The sequence below is a fragment of the Chiloscyllium plagiosum genome, chromosome 22 (genome assembly GCF_004010195.1).
Source record: "Chiloscyllium plagiosum isolate BGI_BamShark_2017 chromosome 22, ASM401019v2, whole genome shotgun sequence".
Taxonomy (NCBI): domain Eukaryota; kingdom Metazoa; phylum Chordata; class Chondrichthyes; order Orectolobiformes; family Hemiscylliidae; genus Chiloscyllium; species Chiloscyllium plagiosum.
In genome coordinates, this window is record NC_057731.1 from 26,159,497 (window position 1) to 26,183,238 (window position 23,742).

Genomic DNA, 23,742 nt, shown 5'->3' on the forward strand with positions numbered 1-23,742 from the left:
AGATACGGTCGGTGGAGAGTAAACAATAGGTGGAGATGGAGTCCAATGAAAAAGTAAAACAGTCGGACATATAAAGGTGCCATGAAGGGTTAGTCTGGGGAATGAATTGCTGTTAATGAGGGGGGGTTAGTAGCTGCTGAAAATGTATTGCTGGAAAAGCGCAGCAGGTCAGGCAGCATCCAAGGAACAGGAGAATCGACGTTTCCTGAAGAAGGGTTTATGCCCGAAACGTCGATTCTCTTGTTCCTTGGATGCTGCCTGACCTGCTGCGCTTTTCCAGCAACACATTTTCAGCTCTGATCTCCAGCATCTGCAGCCCTCACTTTCTCTCAAAGGGGTTAGTAGCTGGCAATGGATTGTGTTTGGTAGCAGCCTGTGTAATGACAAGGCTGGGTCTGTGGGGGTGGGGGTAAGGACATGGCCTCAAGACCAAAAGTTTTTGAACTCGATATTAAGTCCCAGGGTTCCCAAGCGGAAAAGGAGGTGTTGTTCTTTCAGCTTATGTGTGCTTCACTGGAGCACTGCAGCAAGCCTGAGAAAGAGATGTTGGCCAGGGAAAAAGGTAGTGTGTTGAAGTGGCAGGTAACTGGAAGCTCAATCTTTTTTGCAGACAGAATGGAGGTGTTCTGCAAAACAGTTATCCAGTCTGCACTTCATTTCCCCAATGTAGCGGAGCGAACATTCCTGATGAAGGGCTTTTGCCCAAAACGCGATTCTCTTGCTCTCGGATGCTTCCTAACCTGCTGTGCTTTTCCAGCATCACACTCTCAACTCTGATCTGCAGCAAGTGCAGTCCTCACTTTCTCACAGTAGACTAGATTGACTGAAGTACAGGTTAAGTGCTGCTTCACCCGGAATGTGTGTTTGGGATATTGGGTAGTGAAGGAGGAGGAAGTAAACGGGCAGGGGTTACACCCTCTGTGATTGCAGGGCAAGATGCCATGGGGCTGTGGTGATATGTTGGGAGTAAAGGAGTGGAGGACCAGGATGACCTCGAGGGAATGGTCTGTGGAAGGTTGACAAGGGAGGGAAGGGCAATACGTGCCTGGGGGTGGCATCTCGTCGGAGTGATGGAATGATCCTATGGATGTTGACGCTGTTGGAACAGTAAGTGAGGGCAAAGGGAACCCTATCCATCATTCTATCTGATTTTGAGAGCAATGTGCTTAAAATCACAGAAACTTGACATCCAAGCTTGAATTTTGTTTTAAGCTCACTATGACAATGTTTTCAAATTCATTGTTCCTATTCTACAAAACATAATTGCCATATATCAGAAAGATGCCCGAAAGCTACTCCCATGACAGGGTCTGCTTCCATCTGAGATGGCCTAATTTTAATAAGATAGATCTTGCTGATAAGTACCAAACTCCAGAAGCATAATTTAGTTCATATACATCTTTATTTAACTTCCAGATTGTTTGGTTCCTCTTTTGGAGGACAAAGAACTTCCTTTTTGAGTTGATCTCTGAAGAGATATGCAGTTTCAACATCATTTCCCTATATTCCCAAGTATTTGATGTTAACAATGTCATAATCTCTTTGTCACTCAATTTTCTTCAAACCCTTCTGCCACTAGCCTTGATTTAACTTTATATGCGCCATCAGGAGAGATCATTTTTGTGCATGTCTACATACATGATAAGGCAGTTGTCCTCTTTTTGGCACCTCTGGTGTACATTCCAAATTTGCTCCAGATTTATAATTTCGGCACTTTTCATTAATTTGTCTTTGAAACTGATTATAGCTACAAAGACATCCTGATCATATGGGCATTCCTGGTCTACACTACATTGTTTAATTTTGCTCAGCTATATCCCCTATCTTTGCTTCTCCCTCTCTCTGGGCTGTTAGTGGTTGATCTCCCCTCCTATTAAAAGGGTTCCTTTCAAAGGTCTGTGATCTCTATCTCGGGACATGTTCATGCCCAGAGTCACTTTCTGAGTTTACACTGTGGTTTTGCCTTCCAATTTCATATTCATGTTCCAATTCATGGGGCTGACCTCTTGCCCCAGACAACGTACATTTAACCAGCGGTTATACTTCCCAGTGGCTTTCTCCACTCTACATATTATAGCTGCATTTCTCCAGACCAGCCCCATTTGGAAAATATTTGACTTTAGAACTCACTTTTGGTAACTGTCTTTTGGATGATGGGCTTATTTTGATCATAAGAATTGATTTGTCTTTCATCACACAAACTGTCAATTGGGACAATCTGGTACTCATACCTGTATAACATACAATTATGAGAAGCATGTGGTTCTTATAACTCCTACAAATTTACAATCCATACCAAGATGTTCTGAAGAGGGTCACTGGACCTGAAGCATTAACTCTAATTTATCTCCACAGATGCTGCTAGACCTGCTGAGGAGGTCTGTAGTGAATACGTGAATAGTCTGGTTCCTATGCTATACAATTATCTTTTCTGTCATTCCAATAATCCTTTCTGAACTTCCCAAATCTTTTACAATAAGTTATGTTTTTTTCTGCTTAAAACTGCTTTCCAAATGCCTTACATTATGTTTTAAGGCTTGTTGAATTATTTCTGAGACTGTGGTTTTAGTGAGAATCTTTCTGCCTACATTCACCACATTCGAATGCCCAAAAAAGCAGAACCAATTGTATTCCCTTCAGCCAAATTGGGAACTCATCATATATCACAGAATAGAATACCTATAGTGGGGACGTACGCCATTTGGCCCAATGTCCATACCGATTCTCCAAAGAGTACCCCACCCAGACACATCCCTCTACCCCAACCCTGCACCACCTCCCTCCAATCTCAGCTAACACTCCTAACCTACATATCCCTGAATGGGTAATTTAGAATGGCCAATCCACCTAATTTGCACATCTTTGGATTGTGAGAGGAAAGCAGAGCACGCAGCGGAAACCCACACAGACACAGGGAGAATGTGCAAACTCCACAGAGTTTGCCCAAGGATGGAATTGAACCCAGGTCCCTGGTGCTGTGAGGCAGCAGCACCAACCAGTGATACCACTGATGCCAATTTAGGATTTCTACCAAAACTTAACTGAAACTGATAATATCTACCAACATTCTACACTCAATCTGTAATGGCAGATCTGCCAAACTTTTAGGAACCATTTCCTCTATGACAATGTGATTTCTTTCATTTACACCATTGCTGAAAGACCTTTCTGCTGCTTTATTCATAACTATTATGTTCATATTTGTATGCATATCTCTAAATTCATTGTTAGCAGTCTCCCCTGCATTATCAGTAGAATATTTTTCCAGTCGTCCAAATCCAGCCCTTATCCACTTTTCCATTACATTATCCGTTGTTATATTAATACTTGTACTATGTATCTTTGCCAACTGACTAAATCTGGTCGTCAAATTTACAAAAGATAAAACAAAAATATTTTTTAGTCATCACATTCCTTTAAACCCATAAACTTTCTGAAATCTCTTGCTAAGAGTAGACTTACTGTAGGCTGTAACTGTGGCCTTCAGTATTTCTTACAAATCTCACATCCATCATTTTTCTCTTCTATAAGCTTATTCTGTTCTTGCACCCTATTCCTGCACTCTTTACTAAATGCTTCAACCTTCCGAAGGACAGATGAACAATTGTTTTTGTAGTTTTAACACATTGTCTTCTAAATTTCTGTCCCCCGATGTCAACAGCATCTCTTTAATTTCTTTAGTGCAGAGGTTATGTCCCATTAAAGGAAAGAAATAGTGTTTCAACTATATGTACTGCGAATGCAAAATTTTCCAAATACAAACAATCACTTTGTCATTTTCTATATCCAGTTGTATATGCAAATATATTTTCCCATTGACGGTTAGTGAATAACAATGCTATTTCACTGGATATTACATTGAAGTTAATAAAATAATTGATTTGGCTGTTTTAAAGGGAATGACTACTCTTTATAAAATATTTTAGTACATTATCATCCCCAAAGCTGAAACTGGTGAAATATTTAAATTCTTTAACTTTGTTCTGATCTGTATTACTGAGAGAGGCTCTATAGCCTTTTAGCCAGTTACTTCCACACAATGTGGTTGCTCCTCTGCTCTTTATTACTGTACACTTGAAAGATTTTACCACCAACACATTCATTACTGAATTGACATTTATGGGTGATTGTACTATTGATCCCCAATAGACAGCGGGAAATTGAGAAGCAAATTTGTAAGGAGATCTCAGTTATCTATAAGTATAGAAGGGTGGCAATAGTAGGATATTTTAACTTTCCAAACATAGACTGGGACTGCCATAGTGTTAAGGGATCGGATGGAGAGGAATTTGTTATGTACAAGTAAGTTTTTTATTTAGCATATGAATGTATCTACTAGAGAAGGAGCAAAATTTGACCTCTTCTTGGGAAATAAGGCAAGACAAGTGACTAAGGTGTCAGTGGGGAAGCACTTTGGGCAAGTGGTTATAATTCTATAGTTTTAAAATAGTTATGGAAAAGGATAACTGGACTTAGATGTTGAAGCTCTAAATTGGCGGAAGGCCAATTTTGACATGATTAGGCAAGAACTTTCACAAGTTGATTGGGGGCGAATATTTGCAGGTTAAGGGATGGTTGGAAAGCAGGAAGCCTTCAAAAAGGCAATAACAAGAGTCAAGGGATAGTATGTCTCTGTTAGGATGAAGAGCAAGGCTGACAGATGTAGGGAATGCTGGATGACTAGAGAAAGTGAAGTTCTAGTCAAGTAAAAGAAGGCATATGTCAGGCACAGATTGCAGGGACTGAGTGAATCCCTACAGAAGTATAAGAGCAGTAGGAGTATACTTAAGAGGCAAATCAGGAGGGCAAAATGGGGGCCTGAGTGAGCTTCGCCAAATGGGGTTAAGGAGAACCTAAAGGTCTACAAATAGATTAAGGACAAGAGAGTATCTAGGGAGAGAAAAGGGCCTCTTAAAGATCAGCAAGGCCGCAGGAGATGGGTGAGATACTAAATGAGAATTTTGTGTCAGTGTTTACTGTGGAGAAGGGTATGGAAACTAAAGAACTTGGGGAAATAAACAGTGACGTGTTAAAAAGTGTCGATATTACAGAGGTGATGTTGGATGTATTGAAACATAAAGATGGATACATCCCTGGGACCTGATCAGGTGTACAAGCCATTCTGTTATAACGAGTGTTTTGTCAACGCAAATTTGCTGTAACCCATTTGATGGATTGGGGATGCTGTTTCTCCACTGCAAACTTTTAAAACATGTGTTGGCTGTAATTCTATTACAGCGCCAACACTTTAAGTGCTGTTTCTAAAGTGTGATTTTTCTACATTGCGGGGCTGCTCAAGAATGAAAGCATCGTGCTATAGAAGAACTGATTGTGCCCTAGAAGTTTGACAGATGTCTAGGGAAATGATTGCTTGGCCTCTTGCTGAGATATTTGTATCATCAATAGGTACGGGTGAGGTGCCAGAAGACCAGAGGCTGGCTAAGGTAGTGTCATTGTTTAAGAAAAGTGGCAAGGAAAAGTCAGGGAACTATAGACCAACGAGTCTCACATCAGTGGTGGGCAAGTTATTGGAGAGGATTCTGAGGGACAGGTTTTTGCATGTTTTGGAAAGTCAAGGAGTGATGAGGGATAGTCAATATGGCTTTGTGCATGGGAAATCGTGTTTCACTAATTTGATTGGACTTTTTTGAAGAAGTGACGAAGAGGATTGATGAAGGCAGAGTGATGGATGTTGTGTATATGGACTTCCGCATGGTGTTTGACAAGGCTCTGCATGCTGGACTGGTTAACAAGGTTAGATTACATGGAATGCAAGAAGGATTAGCCAGAAGGTAGGAGACAGAGTGGTGATAAAGGGTTGCTTTTCGGACTGGAGGCCTGGAGGCCTGCGACCAATGATGTGCCACAGGGATTGGTGCTGGAACCACTGCTTTTCGTCATTTAAATAAATGATTTGGATACAAACATAGGAGGTATGATTAGTAAGTTTTCAGATGGCACCAAAATTGGTGGTGTACTGGACAGTGAAGACAATTACCTCAGATTACAATGGAACCTTGATCAGATGAGCCAATGGGCCAAGGAGTGGCAGATGGAGTTTAATCTAGATAAATGTGAGGTGCCACATTTTGGTAGGGCAAATCAGGGCAGGACTTATGCACTTAATGGTAATGTCCTAGGAGTGTTGCTGAACAAAGAGACCTTGGACTGCAGGTTAAAAGTTCCTTGAAAGTGGAGTGGCAGGTAAACAGGGTAGTGAAGAAGGCATTTGATACCCTTGGCTTTATTGGTCAGTGTATTGAGTGCAGGAGTTGGGAAGTCATGTTGTGGCTGTACAGGGCATTGGTTGGGCCACTTTTTGAATATTGCATGAATTTCTGATCTCCTTCCTACAGGGAAAGATGTTATTTATCTTGAAAGGGTTCAGAAAATATTTACAAGCATGCTGCTAGGGTTTGAAGCTACAGGGAGAGGCTGAATAGACTGGGATCTTCCCTGGAGCATCAGAGGTGGAGGGGTGATCTTATAGAAGTTTATAAAATCATGAGTGGCATGGAAAAGGTGAATAGTCAAGGTTTTTTCTGCAGGATGGGGAAGTCCAAAACTAGAGGGCAGAGGTTTAAGGTGAGAGGGGAAAGATTTAAAAGGGACCTAAGGAACAACTTTTTCGTGCAGACGATGGTCCGTGTATGGACTGAGCTGCCAGAGGAAGTGGTGAGGCTGGAACAATTACAACATTTTAAAGGCATCTGGATGGGTATGTTAAGAGGAAGGGTTTAGAGGCATGTGGGCCAAATGCTAGTAAATGGGACTAGATTAATTTAGGATATCCGGTCCGCTGAACGAGTTGGACTAAAGGGTCTGGTTCCACGCTGTAAATCTCTATGACTTTAATTGTGCAGAGCATAGCGTGTAAGGACAATGTGGCAAACAGTGTTTAGAGTATACTGCAAGCCCACCCAGACCAATCCAAGCATTAGAACCTCATCTTCACCAGGCGTATTCATACAATCTTGACAGTGTGGAAGCAGGCTATTTGGCCTCTCGAGTCCACATCGGCCTTCCAAAGAGCATTCTACCCAGACCAACTCCCTACTAATACAGTGATCTCACTTTGATCCATATCCCCATTTCTTCCTCTGAATATTCTATTTTGATATAATTCTGAACACTATTATTACTGTTTTGGATATTTTACAAGCATAATTGTACTTTAAATTATACCTGAAGTATCAACTGACTATACCCTGGGCATTTCTGGGATTAATTCTTTTAACTCCCAAATTCTTTTCACTTCTCAAAATTGTCAAAAGCACTTCTGTTTTTATTTCTCCAAGTTAAATTCTTGCTTCATACTGTTGTCTGCAACCTGTACCGAGATGGTCTTGTCAATCTGTTAACATTGTGTCCTCCATGTTCTGTCATATGACCATCAGCCCTATTTGCACAATGAACACTGACAGAAAGTAACGTGTTTCAAGGAATATTTTTAGTGTCTTTAACATTTGCTCCAGCAGTGTTTTTTGTTGTTGCAAACTAACCCATGTCAATCTAGAAGTCTGTCTAAACTCAAAACCTGGCACAATTTAATAACTGAGATGCCAGTGCAGATTGCAGAATTTCCCTTTGGAATATTTTGCAAGCTTCTAAGCTTTCTCCTAACAATGTTTCAGTTAGAATGATGCTTACTTTTCAATATTTAACTTACAAACTTACTAACTACCTTCTGGATGTCACTGATAAACATTACAAGTTAAATTGATGGTTCGATGGATTCCAGTCATTTGTTTTTCTGGTCATAGTTTTATTCCAAATCTCACACATCAACTCCAGCTCTAATTCCCTATTCCTATAAGAAACACAAAGATGCACCCTGTCAGGTTCTCACCCAATTACCCTGAATTTACATATGACTATCATCTTTTCCCTAGTATCAGGGCCTCAGGCATCCCTGCCAGACCCTACGAAACAGTAACACTAATAACTTTCTTTCAGTATTCACCTTATTTGCTGGTCAGAGCAGTGTTTGAGAGCCCAGCTAAAGAGGAAGAAGTATGCACACAATAGTTTTTAGTTCACAAACTACTTTCATTTTTGAGATGTCATTGTTAGATTATTGTCACCATTTATTGTATAAAAACTATGAAGTTTTCCACCCAGTAGGGTCAGATAGATGGGGACGAAATACAGATTGAACTTCAAAAATAACTACAGTAGTTAGCTGTGGGCTGCCTTGGGACATCTTGAGGATATAACAAGGCAAAACATAAATTCAAGTGCTTTCATCTATTTTTCAAGACTTTCGGTACGGGGCTCAATATTTACCACTTGGGTTTGCTAAGTGCAAAATTTGACTCACTGGGGAGAAAATACTGAATTAAATGAACATTCTCTGTGATGACCGGAAAATTATATGAAATCCATTCAAATAGAGAGATCTTTCATAATGGATAGACAAATCTTAGAAGCATCAATATAAACTTTTTATGGAATAGGTTTCATGTGTGCAAGGCTTATGAACAGAGCAGCTGTTCTGTTAAAAATTAATTCACAGATGCAACTCTTGGGAACAACATGACAGATGTGATGCTAGATAGAGAAAGGCTTCTGATATGTAAGATCTAAAACAGAACAGGGAACACATTTAGCTGTAACTTGCATTAAAAATCTGAGATAGGTCAAATATTTCATATAAAAGTAGTGAATGGCCCTTGCCAAAGAGCAATTTCAATTGAAATCCATACACCCAAGTTTTTTCTCAATCATAATCAGAGTTAATTTTTGACAAAAAGCTGTCAATTACACACACCAATGAAACTTTTAACTTCTAAATTTAAACTTGCTATTCATAATTACATTATTTATATAACTTCACAAACAGCACAAATTCAGTACAGTTAGCTGAATTATTACCTGATGCCCTAGTTGAAGCAACTACTATAATATCGTTTAGTTTGAAAAGATTGCAATATCGGGCATAGTGGTTGAATGATATGCTCTAATTCATGAATGAATCACCATATATAGGTGGACAAATACAGCACTACTCCAGTGTGCTACAGTTTACATTATGAAAGGAAGTTTGAAGTACCTGTTCCTTTATCATAATGCATGCAGCATGACAGTTGCTGTGACCATAGTTGTAATTAAATATCCCAAGATACTTGTTTTGTAAAACAGATAAGCAAAATGAAAAAGCAGTGTGGATTGTTTAAATAACAATAGATGGGGTAAAGTCAGAGAGAAGGGAACTTACCTTGGAAAACTAAGTCATGGAATCAGGATAGACAGTGCTAAGAGCCAAAAAGGGACCAAAATACTCGTGGGAGCAGTTCATTGACTTCTAAAAGTATATAAAACTCTAAAAGGAGTTTAAACCAGGAAATTAAAGGTGCATGCAATAGGCTTAATCCATTAATCATGGCAGACTTTAAATCTGATATAGTCTGAATAAAGCAAATTTGTGTAAGCACATGGAGGACATGTTCATGGAATGAATTAATAGTAGTTTTTGAGATTAATATGTTGAGGAACCAACAAGGCAACAGGTAATTTTAGATGTAGCTATCTTCAACCAGACATGGTTAATTAATAACATTGTAATAAAGGAGCCTCTGAACCAAGCAAACATACTTTGCAAGTCGCTCTTATTGAATTGAGAGTGCTTTAGTTAGTCTGAAGCTAAAATCTTACATTTGAACAAAGAAAACAATGTCGATGAAGACTGAGTTGGCTAAAATTAACTGGAAAACTATGTTAAAAGACTACATTAACAAATTGGCAATGGCAAACATTGAAAGAATTCATTCAAAATTTGCAACATACATTCCCTTAATCAATTCCACAGGAGAAGTGACACAAACAGGATTAAAAAAAAAGTTTGTATTAGACTAAAGGACAAGGTTTATAATGTTGCCAAAGACAACAGTAAACCTGAAATCTTGAAGGATTTTAAAATACAACAAATAATGACAGAAGTAAAGGGAAAAAAAGTTAGGATGTTTAATTTTTTATTAGATTCCCTACAGTATGGAAACAAGCCCTTCGGCCCAACAAGTCCACACTGACCCTCCAAAGAGCAATCTGACCCATGCCCCTACATTCACCTCTGACTAATGCACCTAACACTACAGGCAATTTAGCATGGCCAATTCACCTGACCTGCACATCTTTGGACTGTGGAAGGAAACCGGAGCACCCGGAGGAAACCCACGCAGACAGGGGTAGAATGTGCAAACTCCACACAGAAATTGCCTGAGGCTAAAGAATTTTAACCATCAAAATATATTCTACATTGCCCAACCTTTCCAGTGGCCAGCATGTTGTCTCTCCTCAGGATCTTAAGTGATTCAGTAACAGAACCTCTCATTCTACTAAATTTCAAGATATAATTCTAACCTGTTCACATAAGACAACCAATTCATACCAGCAATCAGTCAAATTAATCTGCTCTGTATTGCTTTTATACAATTATACCCTTTCTTAAGTAGAGGCCAAAATTGTATTCAGTATTCTAGATGTGGTTAAATCAATACCTTGTGCAACAGGAGTTAATAACATCCTATTTATTTTCCTATTCTTTTGATGTATACTGAGAGATTCATGTACAATGACACTCCGATCCCTTTGAACAAAAAAGTTCTGCAATTGTTCTGCATTTAGCTAATAATCTGCATATCTATAATTGCTGCTAATATGAACAAATTCATATTTAGTCATATTGTACTCCCATCTGCCAAATTTGTGCCCAATCACAACTTATCTGTATTCAAATAGTTGTTTGGTCATACAGAACTTGAGTATTGCTGAAAAAAGACATATTTACAACAGAAATTTAAATCGGCCACCACATCAGCAATATTGATGACAGTAAACATGGTAAATAACGTGTAAAAACAAAATATATCTTTTTATTTTTCTGTATTTTTGATTGTGCACTGAAATGGAAAAAAAATACTGTTAGCAGAAACAGGAGTAATTGCTGTACTTCCAAAAAGCAAGTTATTAAAAGTCACTGTGCTGCATTATTCAAGCAGTAGTGGAGGCTGTCACAGACTAGATGGTGTATACAAATTGAGATTCAGCAGGTTCCTGTTTGATTTGTGAAATTGTGACCAGTTGTGGATTACAAAGCTTGACAACAACTATCCAAAGGTTCCTGGGTAGTTGAATAGCTTGTGGAGGGCTAAGATACTGGTTGGAGCTTTTGGACTGCTACAAGAGCAGACAGTGCATCTTCCTCTCCGGGAAAATACCTCAAGCCTAAGGAAAGCCAGTTGATTTTCCTACACCAGTTGCTGAAAACTGTTGTCTTTAACAAATAACCAATAGACTTTGCAGTTAGAGTACCAATTGTCTGTGTCTTCTTGAAGTAGTGAAACAAACCTAGAGTAAGGAGACCGAATAAGAGGAAATCCTCAAAAGCAAAACAGTCATGGTAACAAACTCAGACATTTTACCTCTCTACCCATAACACCATTTTTTCTTCGTGTGTGTGTGTGTGTGTGTGTGTGTGTGTGTGTGTAGGGGAAAGGTCATGATGGGAGTTTTCAAAGAGGTTTTAAGGTATGACTGGTGGAGTTATGTATCAACAGCTTAGATTCTAATCACAGATAAAACACTATTTACTTATAATACATAGTAGTTCTTGTTAAGTACAGAAACCTGATCCCCCTGTTTTCTATTAGCCTAGGTTTAACTGGGGACTTTGCATATTTTGAAAAAAACTTTCCAGTGCACCATTCTAGTGTGGAGTAACAACGCAGCTAAACTGAGGCAACGTCTCAACAACAAATCAGGAAGATGAAAATTTGTCATATTCCACTTTTAATTTGAAATTTTAGACAGCAAAATAAATAATGCTGGTTTGGTTTTGATTGAAGCTAAAACATCAAAATTAACTAAGTTGACTTTGTCTAAATGTATATTTTTATAATAATAATGGAGAGATTCACACTTCACTACAACAAAATTAGCATTTCACCCAGTGGAGGGTATTTAGGATAGGTACAGGTAAAACCAGTAACCTCAGGTCTAAGTCCATGCCAGATTTCAGATCCTGCTGGTCTTTGGTCTGGCTGTTCAGGGCGGTCAGATCATGGGTTGCTTGGCCCATGAAAGTCAAAAGAGATACTCAAAGCTTGTAGTTATATTGTGAACTATCCGAACATTGCAGCACCTAGCCAAACAAGCTGGTAAGTCATTTTACCCATTAAATAATAAATTAAAATTCATGCATGGCAGCTTAAAAATGTCTAGCTTCCAGGCAGCTAGATTTGAGACACTGTATCTATAATAATTATGAAACTATTATGCCTTTAAAACATTGGTCATGCTTCATTTCATTAGGTGCTACTTTTCAAGGGTTTTTACAGTGAGACTAATAACATAAATGTATAACTTAGTGGAGGTTTATTGAATGCTCAGGGACTGCAATCTGAGGAGACCACATCATTTCCCGTGGAGGAGCTTGGAATCATTAACAGCAACCTCTGGATTTTCGCACAATTCTACATGTGCAAATTCCTGCAGTTGTCATCAGTTTAATTGAAATAATGAATGCTGTGTGGTTCAACATCATTGCCACATCAAAATCTGATGCATGTGTACAATCCTCACAGAATCCCAACAGTGCAGATGGAGGCTATTTGGCTCATCGAATCTGCACCAACCCTTTGAAGAGCATCACACTTAGACCCACCCCATCCCCATTACGATGGCTAATCCACATATGTTGCACACCCATGGACACTATGGGGTAATTTTACATGGCAAATCCAACTTACCTGTAAATCTTTGCACTGGAGTATGAAACTGGACAACCCAGCAGAAATCCTTGTTAAGACACAGGGAGAATGTACAAACTACACACAGTCAGCCAGCCAAGGCTGGAATTGAATCTGTATCCCTGATGTTGCGAGGCAGCAATGCTATCCTGCAGAATTCCTGTGCTCACCAAGTCTAAATCCTTAGATTGACTTCACCCCGATATATAATTTTAAACTGACTATGACAGTCATCTGTAGCCAATTGTTGCTGTGTGTTAATTGGCTCCAGTTTGAGATCCAGCTTGTTGAATGGAGCACATGCTCTAGTTCAGGACTGGAAAGCAGGAAGCGTCTGGGTACCTGCATTTTCAAATAATCAACGTACAAGTTAGGTGCAAGAACATATTTCTCAAGCCTGCTCCACTATTCAATAAAGTCATGGCTGATTTGATTACTCAATTTTCTTGCTAACCCTTCACTCTTTGGCTTATCAAGAGTCACACTCTCTTAAAATTGGCTTAAATAGAAGATTGGTTAAATAACAGCAAACTCTCTTAAAAATGTTCAAAGACTATGTTTCCATTGACTTTTCAGTGAGAGAGTTTCACTCACTCACAACATTCCTTGAGGTTAAAAAAACTCATCTATCTTAAATGGGCGATTCTTTATTTTTAAACAATGACCCCTAGTTCTGTATTCTCCCATAAGAGGAAATATTCCCTCCATGCCAATCAAGACCCCTCAGGACATTATTCAGTCAAAGTGCCACTTAGATGACTAAAATCTAAGGAATATAAGTCCAGTCAATCCAATCTCCCCTCATAAGAAAACCCACTATTCCCAGTTAACAGTCCAATCAAACTTCCCTGAGCTGCTTTCAACACATTCATATCCTTCTTCAAATAAGGAGCCCAATATTTTGCACAATGCTCCAGATAAGATTTACAAGGATGTTGCCAGGGTTTGAGAATCAGAGCTACAGGGAGAGGCTGACCAGGTTGGGGCTGTTTTCCCTGGAGCGTCGGAGGCTGAGGGGTGACCTTATAGAGGTTTACAAAATTATGAGGGGCATGGATAGGATAAATAGACAAAGTCTTTTCCCTGGGGTCAGGGAGTCCAGAACTAGGGGGAATAGGTTTAGGGTGAGGGGGGAAAGATATAAAAGAGACCTATGGGGCAACTTTTTCACGCAGAGGTTGGTACGTGTATGGAATGAGCTGCCAGAGGATGTGGAGGAGGCTGGTACAATTGCAACATTTAAGAGGCATTTGGATGGGTATATGAATAGGAAGGGTTTGGAGGGATATGGGCCGGGTGCTGGCAGGTGGGACTAGACTGGGTTGGGATACCTGGTCGGCATGGACGGGTTGGACCGAAGAGTCTGTTTCCATGCTGTACATCTCTATGACTTTATGTGGTTTCATCAATGTCCTGTGCAACTGAAGCATAAACTCCTTACTTTTGCATTCAAATCCGTTGGAATTGACTGGCTTTCCCAATTGGTTGTTGGACTTGCAAATTAACATTTTGTAACAAATTAACTGGGACACCCAGATTACACTGCATTTCAGAGTTCTGTAACCCAAATAACTTAGATAAGATGCTTCTTTTTTATTTTTCCTGGCAAAATGAACAACTGCACATTTTCCTACATTGTATTCCGTTTGTCAAATCTTCTCACTTGCTTAGCTTATATCCATTTGTAGTCTTATTGTGTCCTCTTCAAACTTACTTTCCAATCTATCTGTGTGATCTGCAAATTTAGCAACTGTACCTTTGATCCCTTCATTTAAGTCATTTATATAAACTGTGAAAAGTTAAGACCCCATCGCTATTCCCTAACACACATTTGTTACACCTTGCCAACCAGAAATTTATGCCTGTTATCTCTGTTTGCTGTTATTTAACCAATCTTCTATCTAAGCCAATATGTTACTCACTACACCATGAACTTTAATTTCTGCAACAACATTTGATGTGGAACCTTATCAAATGCCATCTGGTAATCTTTCATCGAGCTCAACTCTTCCCTTTCTTCACAGGTCATATGATTACTGGGAAATTTAAAGAATGCAAAGGATTGTTTTAAAATCAAAGACTGAGGAAGGAACCACTGCATTTTTAAAAGCAAGTTTCAATTGTTCAGATTGCAAGCTTCAATACCAGTGCTTCTGACATGTCTTCTTTTCTCCTCAATAGCAAAGTCTCTTCCAATATGATTAACAGAGCCCTTAACTCAACCATTCCATTTTTTCAAATTCTGCTCCTACCTCCTTGCCAATGAGAAGATTCCCCTGGTCCTTATCTCATAACCTCCACACTGAACTGATCACCTGCTGCCATTCTACGACCTCCAGTGAGATTCCATCATCAAACACATCTTCAGTTCTTATTCCTTTCCCACTCTCAGCCTTGCAAATGGATCATTCCCTCTGCAACATACTGGTTCCCTCCTCAAGTTGGCTCAACATCAACTACTGCCCCTTCCATGGAACCTTCCAAATCATGCACCGGAAATGCAGTGCTAGCATTTCTAAACTCATCTCTGCTTTCTGACCCTTACAATCCTTCCAGATGAGACAGCATTTTATTTGTACTTCATTCAATTTGAAATACAACTTTTACTCTCCATGATGTGATATCCCTTACTTTTGGATAAATATATGACCTATTGTGGAAACATCTGCTCAGTCAGTAATTGTGCCTCAAAGCTTCTAGTGGAGTATAATATTATAATTCTCCTCAGTCCACTCAGATCTGTGCTCTTGACTTCCATTACTAGTTCAATGTCAACTCAAGGAAATGTAGCTCATCTTTCAATCAGGCACTTCACAGCCTTTTGAACTCAACATCAAGTTTAACAATTTCAAAACCCAATTTTTGTTCACATTTTTTGGACGGTAACGATTAATGAAAGTTCTGTGGCTTCCTTTTATATTTCCTCTAGATCTACATTTTACTTCTTGTCTCATTTACTTTGGCCTCTTTACTTGTCTCATTGCTGTCATCTGTGTGTACCATCTTTCCTTTCATCCATTAATTGCCCCTGCCTGTTATGCTGCCACATACCTTTCCTTTATCTTTCTCTATTCCTGCCTTTCCCTGCTTCAGTACTTTTTTACAACTGGTTATATGTGTAATTCTTTTTAATCAGTTCTCATGGAACTGGTAAACCCTAAACACAGACATTGCATGAGCCTCTGAGTATTTCCAGCACCTGCAAATTTTAGCCCTCAGGCCTCAGGCTTTGGTCAGTAGTTGTGAACTGAAGTTACACTTCGAAGCACTGAACACATATTCTAAGATAGTACTCTATTGCAGTTCTGAGGCAGAATGACATTGCTGGATGTGCTGGATTTCAACTGAATGAGATCTTAAACCTACCATTTCAAAACTCAACATCTAAAATAAAATAAGTTAGTAATTTGTTTATTTCAGTAATTTATGTATTCAGCCAGTTGTACTTAAGCTGGGCCTTTGAGAAAGCAGCCATGCTTAGTTTCACGCTCCATTTTTGCCCGTTTATTTTCTCAAGTTCACAACCAACCACCGAATTATGGTTAAAGTTAGCTTCCACCATTCTTTGAGAAGAAAGGTTTGTATTTGGACAACTCAGGAAAAAAAAACATCTCATCTCCTTGTCAGATCTTTTGTGAATGATTTTAACTCTGTGATGACTGGTTTTGCTTCAGTCTTCAGAGAGGGAGAAAATTATTTCTATCTACGCTATCACAAGCTCTCATCAACTGAAAATCTGTCTGAGGTCACGTCTTACCCTGTTCCAAGGGGAAGAGGCCTAAATTTCCAACCTCTTCTCATAGCATGTAAACGTTTTCTCTGTTAAGGCCTTTAAATTTTCCCTGAAATGTCCAGAATTTCCCACAATGCTCCATCTGAAGTCAAGCTGGTGATAAAGTTCGAGCATTATCTTCTTTTTCATCCATGAGATATGGGCGTTACTGGATGGGCAAGTATTTATTGCCCATCTCTAGTAGCCATTGAATTTTGGTGTTAAGCTACCTTCTTGAACCACTGCAGTCCATATGCTGCAGGTGGGTTCACAATACTAAAAGGGAGGGATTCCAGGATTTTGACCAAACCACTAAAAGAAGGCAGTATTTTTCTAGTCAGGATGGTGAGTGGCTTGGAGGGGAATTTGCTGGTGTATTCAATGGTGCTTTAATACACCCAAGTAATTCACGTTTATTTTTCAAATACTTGATCAACTCCCTCTACACCTTCAAGGATTTGTCTTTTCAGATATCTAAATGTCTCTATTTTTCTCATGCAGGTTGCACCAATTATAGTACATCAGTCCATATTAGTTGTCACATTTCTCTACATCGAACTTCATTTGCTATTTTTATTTTCAAATTCTGTGCCATTTTTTCCATTCTGTTTCTGTAATCCTGAAGTCCATAGCCAACCCATCACAATTCATTGTTGTCCATGTTATTATCTGAAAACTTTACAATGCTCTTTCCTACACTCAAGTTCATAGTTTGTTCATAGAATTTATAAGATGCAAAACAAGCAGAAGCAAAACTGGCTCCTTGGGGAACACCACACAAACCATCTCACAGTGCAAAAACATCTATCATCAAAACTATTTCCTGTCACTATGAGAAAACCATATCCATATCACCACTTTCCCCTTAATTACTTGCCTTCCATCTTTTAACAAGTTTCTTTGGAGCACATTGCTGAATGCCTTCAGAAAGTATATGCATAGATACTGCACTAAACTCAAACAACCTTTTCTGCTAACTTAAATAATTCATTCAAATTAGACAAACACAATTTGCCTTTTAACAAATCCACATTTCCTCACTTTGACTAAATCATTCCAAATAATATTTTTTTTTCATAATGGTTTCCAATAACTACTCTAGTTTCCTCTTTTATGCCTCTCCTCTTGGATACTGGTATAACATGAGCAGTCTCCAGTTCTCTGGCACCAATCCTGTATCCAAAAAATACTGAAACACTGGGACCAATTCCTCCGTTAATTCTACCTTTGTTTCTTTGGAAAGTATGATGTGTTCCATTTAGGCTAAAGACCAATTTGATATGGATCAATTTTCAGTATTGCTAATTATTTAGTATGTCTTCACTGCTTGTTGGTGGAATGGTGGAAAGTGGTTTCTTGATGTGAAAAAAACTGGCGACCATATTTTCTATTTTAAAATATTACTAATTGTCCTCAAAGTACTTAATTGGTTTCAAAATGTTTCTGGACTACTTGAGGTCATTAAAAACACTATAATACGTTTTTTCTCCCATCTACTTAGCTTTACTTATGTTTAGGCAATGAACCTCAATCTATTCAATCAGATCTCTGATTAACTGAGCCATAATAAAGCATAAATACAGGATTTTTGTAATACAGGATACTAACAGAATCAAGCTCTCCAGAATTAAGCAATTTGTCACTCCATTAGTAATGTTTATTCTCAGCCATTCTTCACAGATTCTCAGTTGCTCACATTCAAAGTTCAGAAGATTTGAACATTTTGACCAAACCTGTTTATATCTAGTTCATAAATTAAGAATTGTGATAAACATAGCAACCCAAGAAGTAGCTTCTAACTTCTCATCTAAGACGAGGTTTTTAGATTGTAATGCATTGAGTACTATTCGATAATTCACATAGGATTAAGCGGTGGGTACTTACTATCATGCCCACTTTTCCATATTGAATAAATGCACTCAAGATCTTCTATTACATAAATGATTTGGATGCAAGCATAAGAGGTACAGTTAGTAAGTTTGCAGATGACACCAAAAAGGGACGTGTAGAGGACAGCGAAGAGGGTTACCTCAGATTACAACAGGATCTGGACCAGATGGGCCATTCGGCTGAGAAGTGGCAGATGGAGTTTAATTCAGATAAATGCGAGGTGCTGCGTTTTGGGAAAGCAAATCTGATCAGCACTTATACACTTAATGGTAAGGTCCTAGGGAGTGTCGCTGAACAAAGAGACCTTGGCGTGCAGGTTCATAGCTCCTTGAAAGTGGAGTCGCAGGTAGATAGGATAGTGAAGAAGGTGTTTGGTATGCTTTCCTTTATTGGTCAGAGTATTGAGTACAAGAGTTGGGAGGTCATGTTGCGGCTGTACAGGACATTGGTTATGCCACTGTTGGAATATTGTGTGCAATTCTGGTCTCCTTCCTATCGGAAATATGTTGTGAAACTTGAAAGGGTTCAGAAAAGATTTACAAGGATGTTGGCAGGGTTGGAGGATTGGAGCTGTAGGGAGAGGCTGAACAGGCTGGGGCTGTTTTCCCTGGAGCGTCGGAGGCTGAGGGGTGACCTTATAGAGGTTTACAAAATTATGAGGGGCATGGATAGAGTAAAGAGGCAAAGTCTTTTCCCTGGGGTCGGGTAGTCCAGAACTAGAGGGCATAGGTTTAGGTTGAGAGGGGAAAGATATAAAAGAGACCTACGGGGCAACTTTTTCACACAGAGGGTGGTACGTGTATGGAATGAGCTGACAGAGGTGGTGGAGGAGCCTGGTACAACTGCAACATTTAAAAGGCATTTGGATGGGTATATGAATGGGAAGGTTTTGGAGGGATATGGGCTTGGTGCTGGCAGGTGGGACTAGATTGGGTTGGGATATCTGGTCGGCATGGACGGATTGGACCGAAGGGTTTGTTCCCATGCTGTACATCTCTATGAGTCTATGTCATTCCATTAAAAAATGATTTTTATAGAATAAGTGTTATATTTGTAAAAAAACAAAATCCACAATAATGAACCAATTATTTTTTAGATTAGATTACTTACAGTGTGGAAACAGGCCCTTCGGCCCAACAAGTCCACACCGCCCCGCCGAAGCGCAACCCACCCATACCCCTGCATTTACCCCTTACCTAACACTACGGGCAATTTAGCATGGCCAATTTACCTGACCTGCACATCTTTGGACTGTGGGAGGAAACCGGAGCACCCGGAGGAAACCCACGCAGACACAGGGAGAACGTGCTTAGCTTTAAATATTTCAGGACTTGGAACTCTATCGTGTGCATGTTAACTTCAAACTCAGAAATAGTAAATGCGAATTGTTACAGGGTGGGCAACCCATATAAAATGATAGAGAGCAATTATTCACTTCTTAACCAAAGAAAGCCTAGATCACATTTTTGTGTACCTTTATTTCATGCCCCATTAATGAAAAGGAAATGACTTGGGATATGAGTAACTACCCTATTCATAAAGCCAGTGCTTCTCCAATCCGTAAGTTTCTGTTATGTACAACCTTTTGAATTAAAATATTCATTCACTATTTACTGGTACTTCGAAGTCAGTAACAACTCCAAATTTTGACTAGAAACACAATTCTTCTGAATAACAGATTCTTACATTTCTGTGACCAATTGTCTTGGAAGGAAAATGCTAACAGGCTTCTTAAAACACTAAAGATGCAAATTGCTTTTCACCAACTTCCACCTGTAATCTGTTTCAGTCAGATAAACCCAATATAATTCTCAATTTATGATTTTCCTTCTCAACCAACAATGAATACATTAAGCAAAAGTCTAACCACATCAACATGAACACCTGAACGATCAAGATTCAGTGCACTTAATTAGTTATTTGTCTGCAACAAAATGGCAAATGACACATTGAATTTTAAATATCATTTGGTATCTATCACTAAAAATGACTCAGGCTGCAAGTTAATGTAAATATAATTCATTTTGCAACAGCAGTGTGTATTTGACAGATCAAAAGGAACACAACAGTAAAGCAAAGCTAATGTTAATTAAATTGAATTTTGTTCATTTTTAAACATAACAAATGTTTTAAGAACTTAAAACTGTTTTGCACTGGTAATTTGTAAACAAGATTTGCAAAATGATGCCACATACATTTTAAAAATAATATTAGTACTATTCTAATGACTATCCTTTTGAAATGCCGCTTGTTTCCATTGCCACTTCCAGACAGACACACAATGATGGATCAAACATGGAGAAGAAATATTGCAGTAGCAATTTAGAATTTCTCTCAATACTTACTTATTTTGCATCATGTTCATTATAACCCAGTCAGCAAGATAGACGTTCTTTCCAATGAGATCTTTGAACATAATGAATGTCTCCATCAAAAAATCCTGAAAGAGTTCAAAGTTAAACTGTTTTTACAAAATAACATTTTTTCAAGATTGTTGCATTACAAACTAAATGTCCAAATATATAGGTTACTGAACAACAGTTTGAACAGTGCATTTTAGAAGCCTTTTTCTGTCTGTCGTTTCAAAAACCTCCATCCTTTTGATCTCGAAGAAGCTATCTCTTAATCATGACTGTTCCAAAGGAGTAAGTTCCAACTTTTCCAACCTCTCCTAATTTCTAAAGTCATTCATTCATTGGTGGTCCTTTGCAGATGAGGATGATTCTCTCTTCCACTCTCAGGGTGAGTCTGTATATGACTGTACAGACCAATGTGGCAACCACAGGCTCTGTTACGCTTGGGGCAAAAGTGGTTGCGGAAAGGGGTGGATGGAATATGTTGTTACAGTGCCGCCCTTTCGCTGTTTTCACCTGGCTTCTTTTTTTCTAAAGTATTCTAAATAATTTCTAAAGTACTTCATCCCTGGTACTGTCCTGCTAAATCTTCTCTACACTCTTTGAAAAGCTTTTATAATTTAAGTATGGTGCCCTGAATTGTCCACAATGCTCCACTGAAGCCAACCGGTGATTTATAAAGTGATCTTCATACCGATGAATCCAATGACTCTAAGTTCAAGTAATCCACACGTTTTTTAAAACCTTTTAATCTCTTCTACAACTTTTAAAGATTTGTCTTTACAGACACCAAGGGATTTTGCTCTGTTCACCTGGAACATACTATTTAATGTACACTGTTGGACGTACACTTAGTAGCTCTCACAATGTTCTACAATGGATTTAATTTGTCATGTTTCTGCCCATTTCACCATCCTGCTCATGTCATCCTGAATCCTCATCACAATTCACCATGTTGTCAAGTTAATATCAGCTGTAAACTTTAGAATGCTGCTTCCTAGATCCAAGTCTGACGTTGGATTTCAGATGGATATTAGATTTTTGGTTTCGTTAGATGAACTGTGGAATCTTTCCTGTATATGGATTTTCTTGTTCCAGAATCAAGCATACATAATATGAAATTATTTACTTTTCTGTCACGGCTGATGTTAGCCATAGCATAGAAGGCTGTGTGCTCAGATCCACTCCAGGAGTTTGAACATAAAATCTAGTTTGAAATTTAGGGTGTAGGTTTGCTCGCTGAGCTGTAAGTTTGATATCCAGACGTTTCATTACCTGGCTAGGTAACATCATCAGTGGCGACCTCCAAGTGAAGCGAAGCTGTTGTCTCCTGCTTTCTATTTATATGTTTGTCCTGGATGGGGTTCCTGGGGTTTGTGATGATGTCATTTCCTGTTCGTTTTCTGAGGGGTTGATAGATGGTATCTAGATCTATGTGTTTGTTTATGGCATTGTGGTTGGTGTGTCAGGCCTCTAGGAATTCTCTGGCATGTCTTTGCTTAGCCTGTCCTAGGATAGATGTGTTGTCCCAGTCGAAATGTTTTTTTCATCCTTGTGTAGGGCTACGAGGGACAGAGGGTCGTGTCTTTTTGTGGCTAGCTGGTGTTCGTGTATCCTGGTGGCTAACTTTCTTCCTGTTTGTCCTACGTAGTGTTTGTGGCAGTCCTTGCATGGAATTTTGTAGATGACGTTGGTTTTGTCCATGGGATGTACTGGGTCTTTTAAGTTTGTTAGTTGTTGTTTGAGTGTGTTGGTGGGTGTGTGCTACTAGGATTCCGAGGGGTCTTAGTAGTCTGGCTGTCATTTCTGAGACTTCTTTGATGTATGGTAAGGTGGTTAGGGTTTCTGGCTGTGTTTGGTCTGCTTGTCGTGGTTTGTTCCTGAGGAACCTGCAGACTGTATTTTTTGAGTATCCGTTCTTCTTGAATACGCTGTATAGGTGGTTCTCCTCTGTTTTCCGAAGTTCATCTGTGCTGCAGTGTGTGGTGGCACATTGGAATAGTGTTCTGATACAGCTTAGTTTGTGTGTGTTGGGATGGTTGCTGGTGTAGTTAAGTATTTGGTCAGTGTTTGTCGGTTTTCTGTATACGCAGGTTTGTAGTTCTCCATTGTCCTTCCTTTCGACTGTGAGTCCAGGAATGCGAGTTTGTATCAGAACACTATTCCAACGAGCCACCACACACTGCAGCACAGACGAATTTCAGAAAACAGAGGAGAACCACCTATACAACGTATTCAAGAAGAATGGATACTCAAAAAATACAATCCGCAGATTCCTCAGGAACAAACCACGACAAGCAGACCAAATACCGCCAGAAACTCTAACCACCTTACCATACATCAAAGAAGTCTCAGAAATGACAGCCAGACAACTAAGACCCCTCGGAATCCTAGTAGCACACAAACACACACAAACAAAAACTAACAAACTTAAAAGACCCAGGGACAAAACCAACGTCATCTACAAAATTCCATGCAAGGACTGCCACAAACACTACGTAGGACAAACAGGAAGAAAGTTAGCCATCAGGATACACGAACATCAGCTAGCCACAAAAAGACATGACCCTCTCTCCCTCGTAGCCCTACACATGGATGAAGAAAACCACCATTTCGACTGGGACAACACATCTATCATGGGACAGGCTAAGCAATGACATGCCAGAGAATTCCTAGAGGCGTGGCACTCCAGCCACAACGCCATAAACAAACACAAAAATCTACATGCCATCTATAAACCCCTCAGAAAACGAACAGGAAATGACATCACCACAAGCCCCAGGAACCCCATCCAGGACAAACATATAAATAGAAAGCATCTAAGAGGGCAGGCAAGGTCTTGAATTAATGTCTCATCTGAAAAATGTTGCCTCATTTGGTGTACCAATCTCTCAGTACTACATAAAATATGTCAACCTAGCAAGGTTTGTGAAGGTTTGTAGCTCAGGTTGAGGTTTAGGGTGTAGGTTTGCTCGCTGAG

At 39.3% G+C, this 23,742-nt stretch overlaps 1 protein-coding gene across 1 annotated transcript in view; it reads right to left on the bottom strand.

Annotated features, from left to right (window-relative positions):
* dock1 (dedicator of cytokinesis 1) overlaps window positions 1-23,742 on the bottom strand; it is a 575,757-nt gene that overhangs the window by 194,090 nt on the left and 357,925 nt on the right. The window contains exon 32 of the mRNA XM_043713153.1: window positions 20,754-20,848. Within this exon, the coding sequence (XP_043569088.1) occupies window positions 20,754-20,848 (95 nt within the window). The remainder of the gene's footprint in view (window positions 1-20,753; window positions 20,849-23,742) is intronic.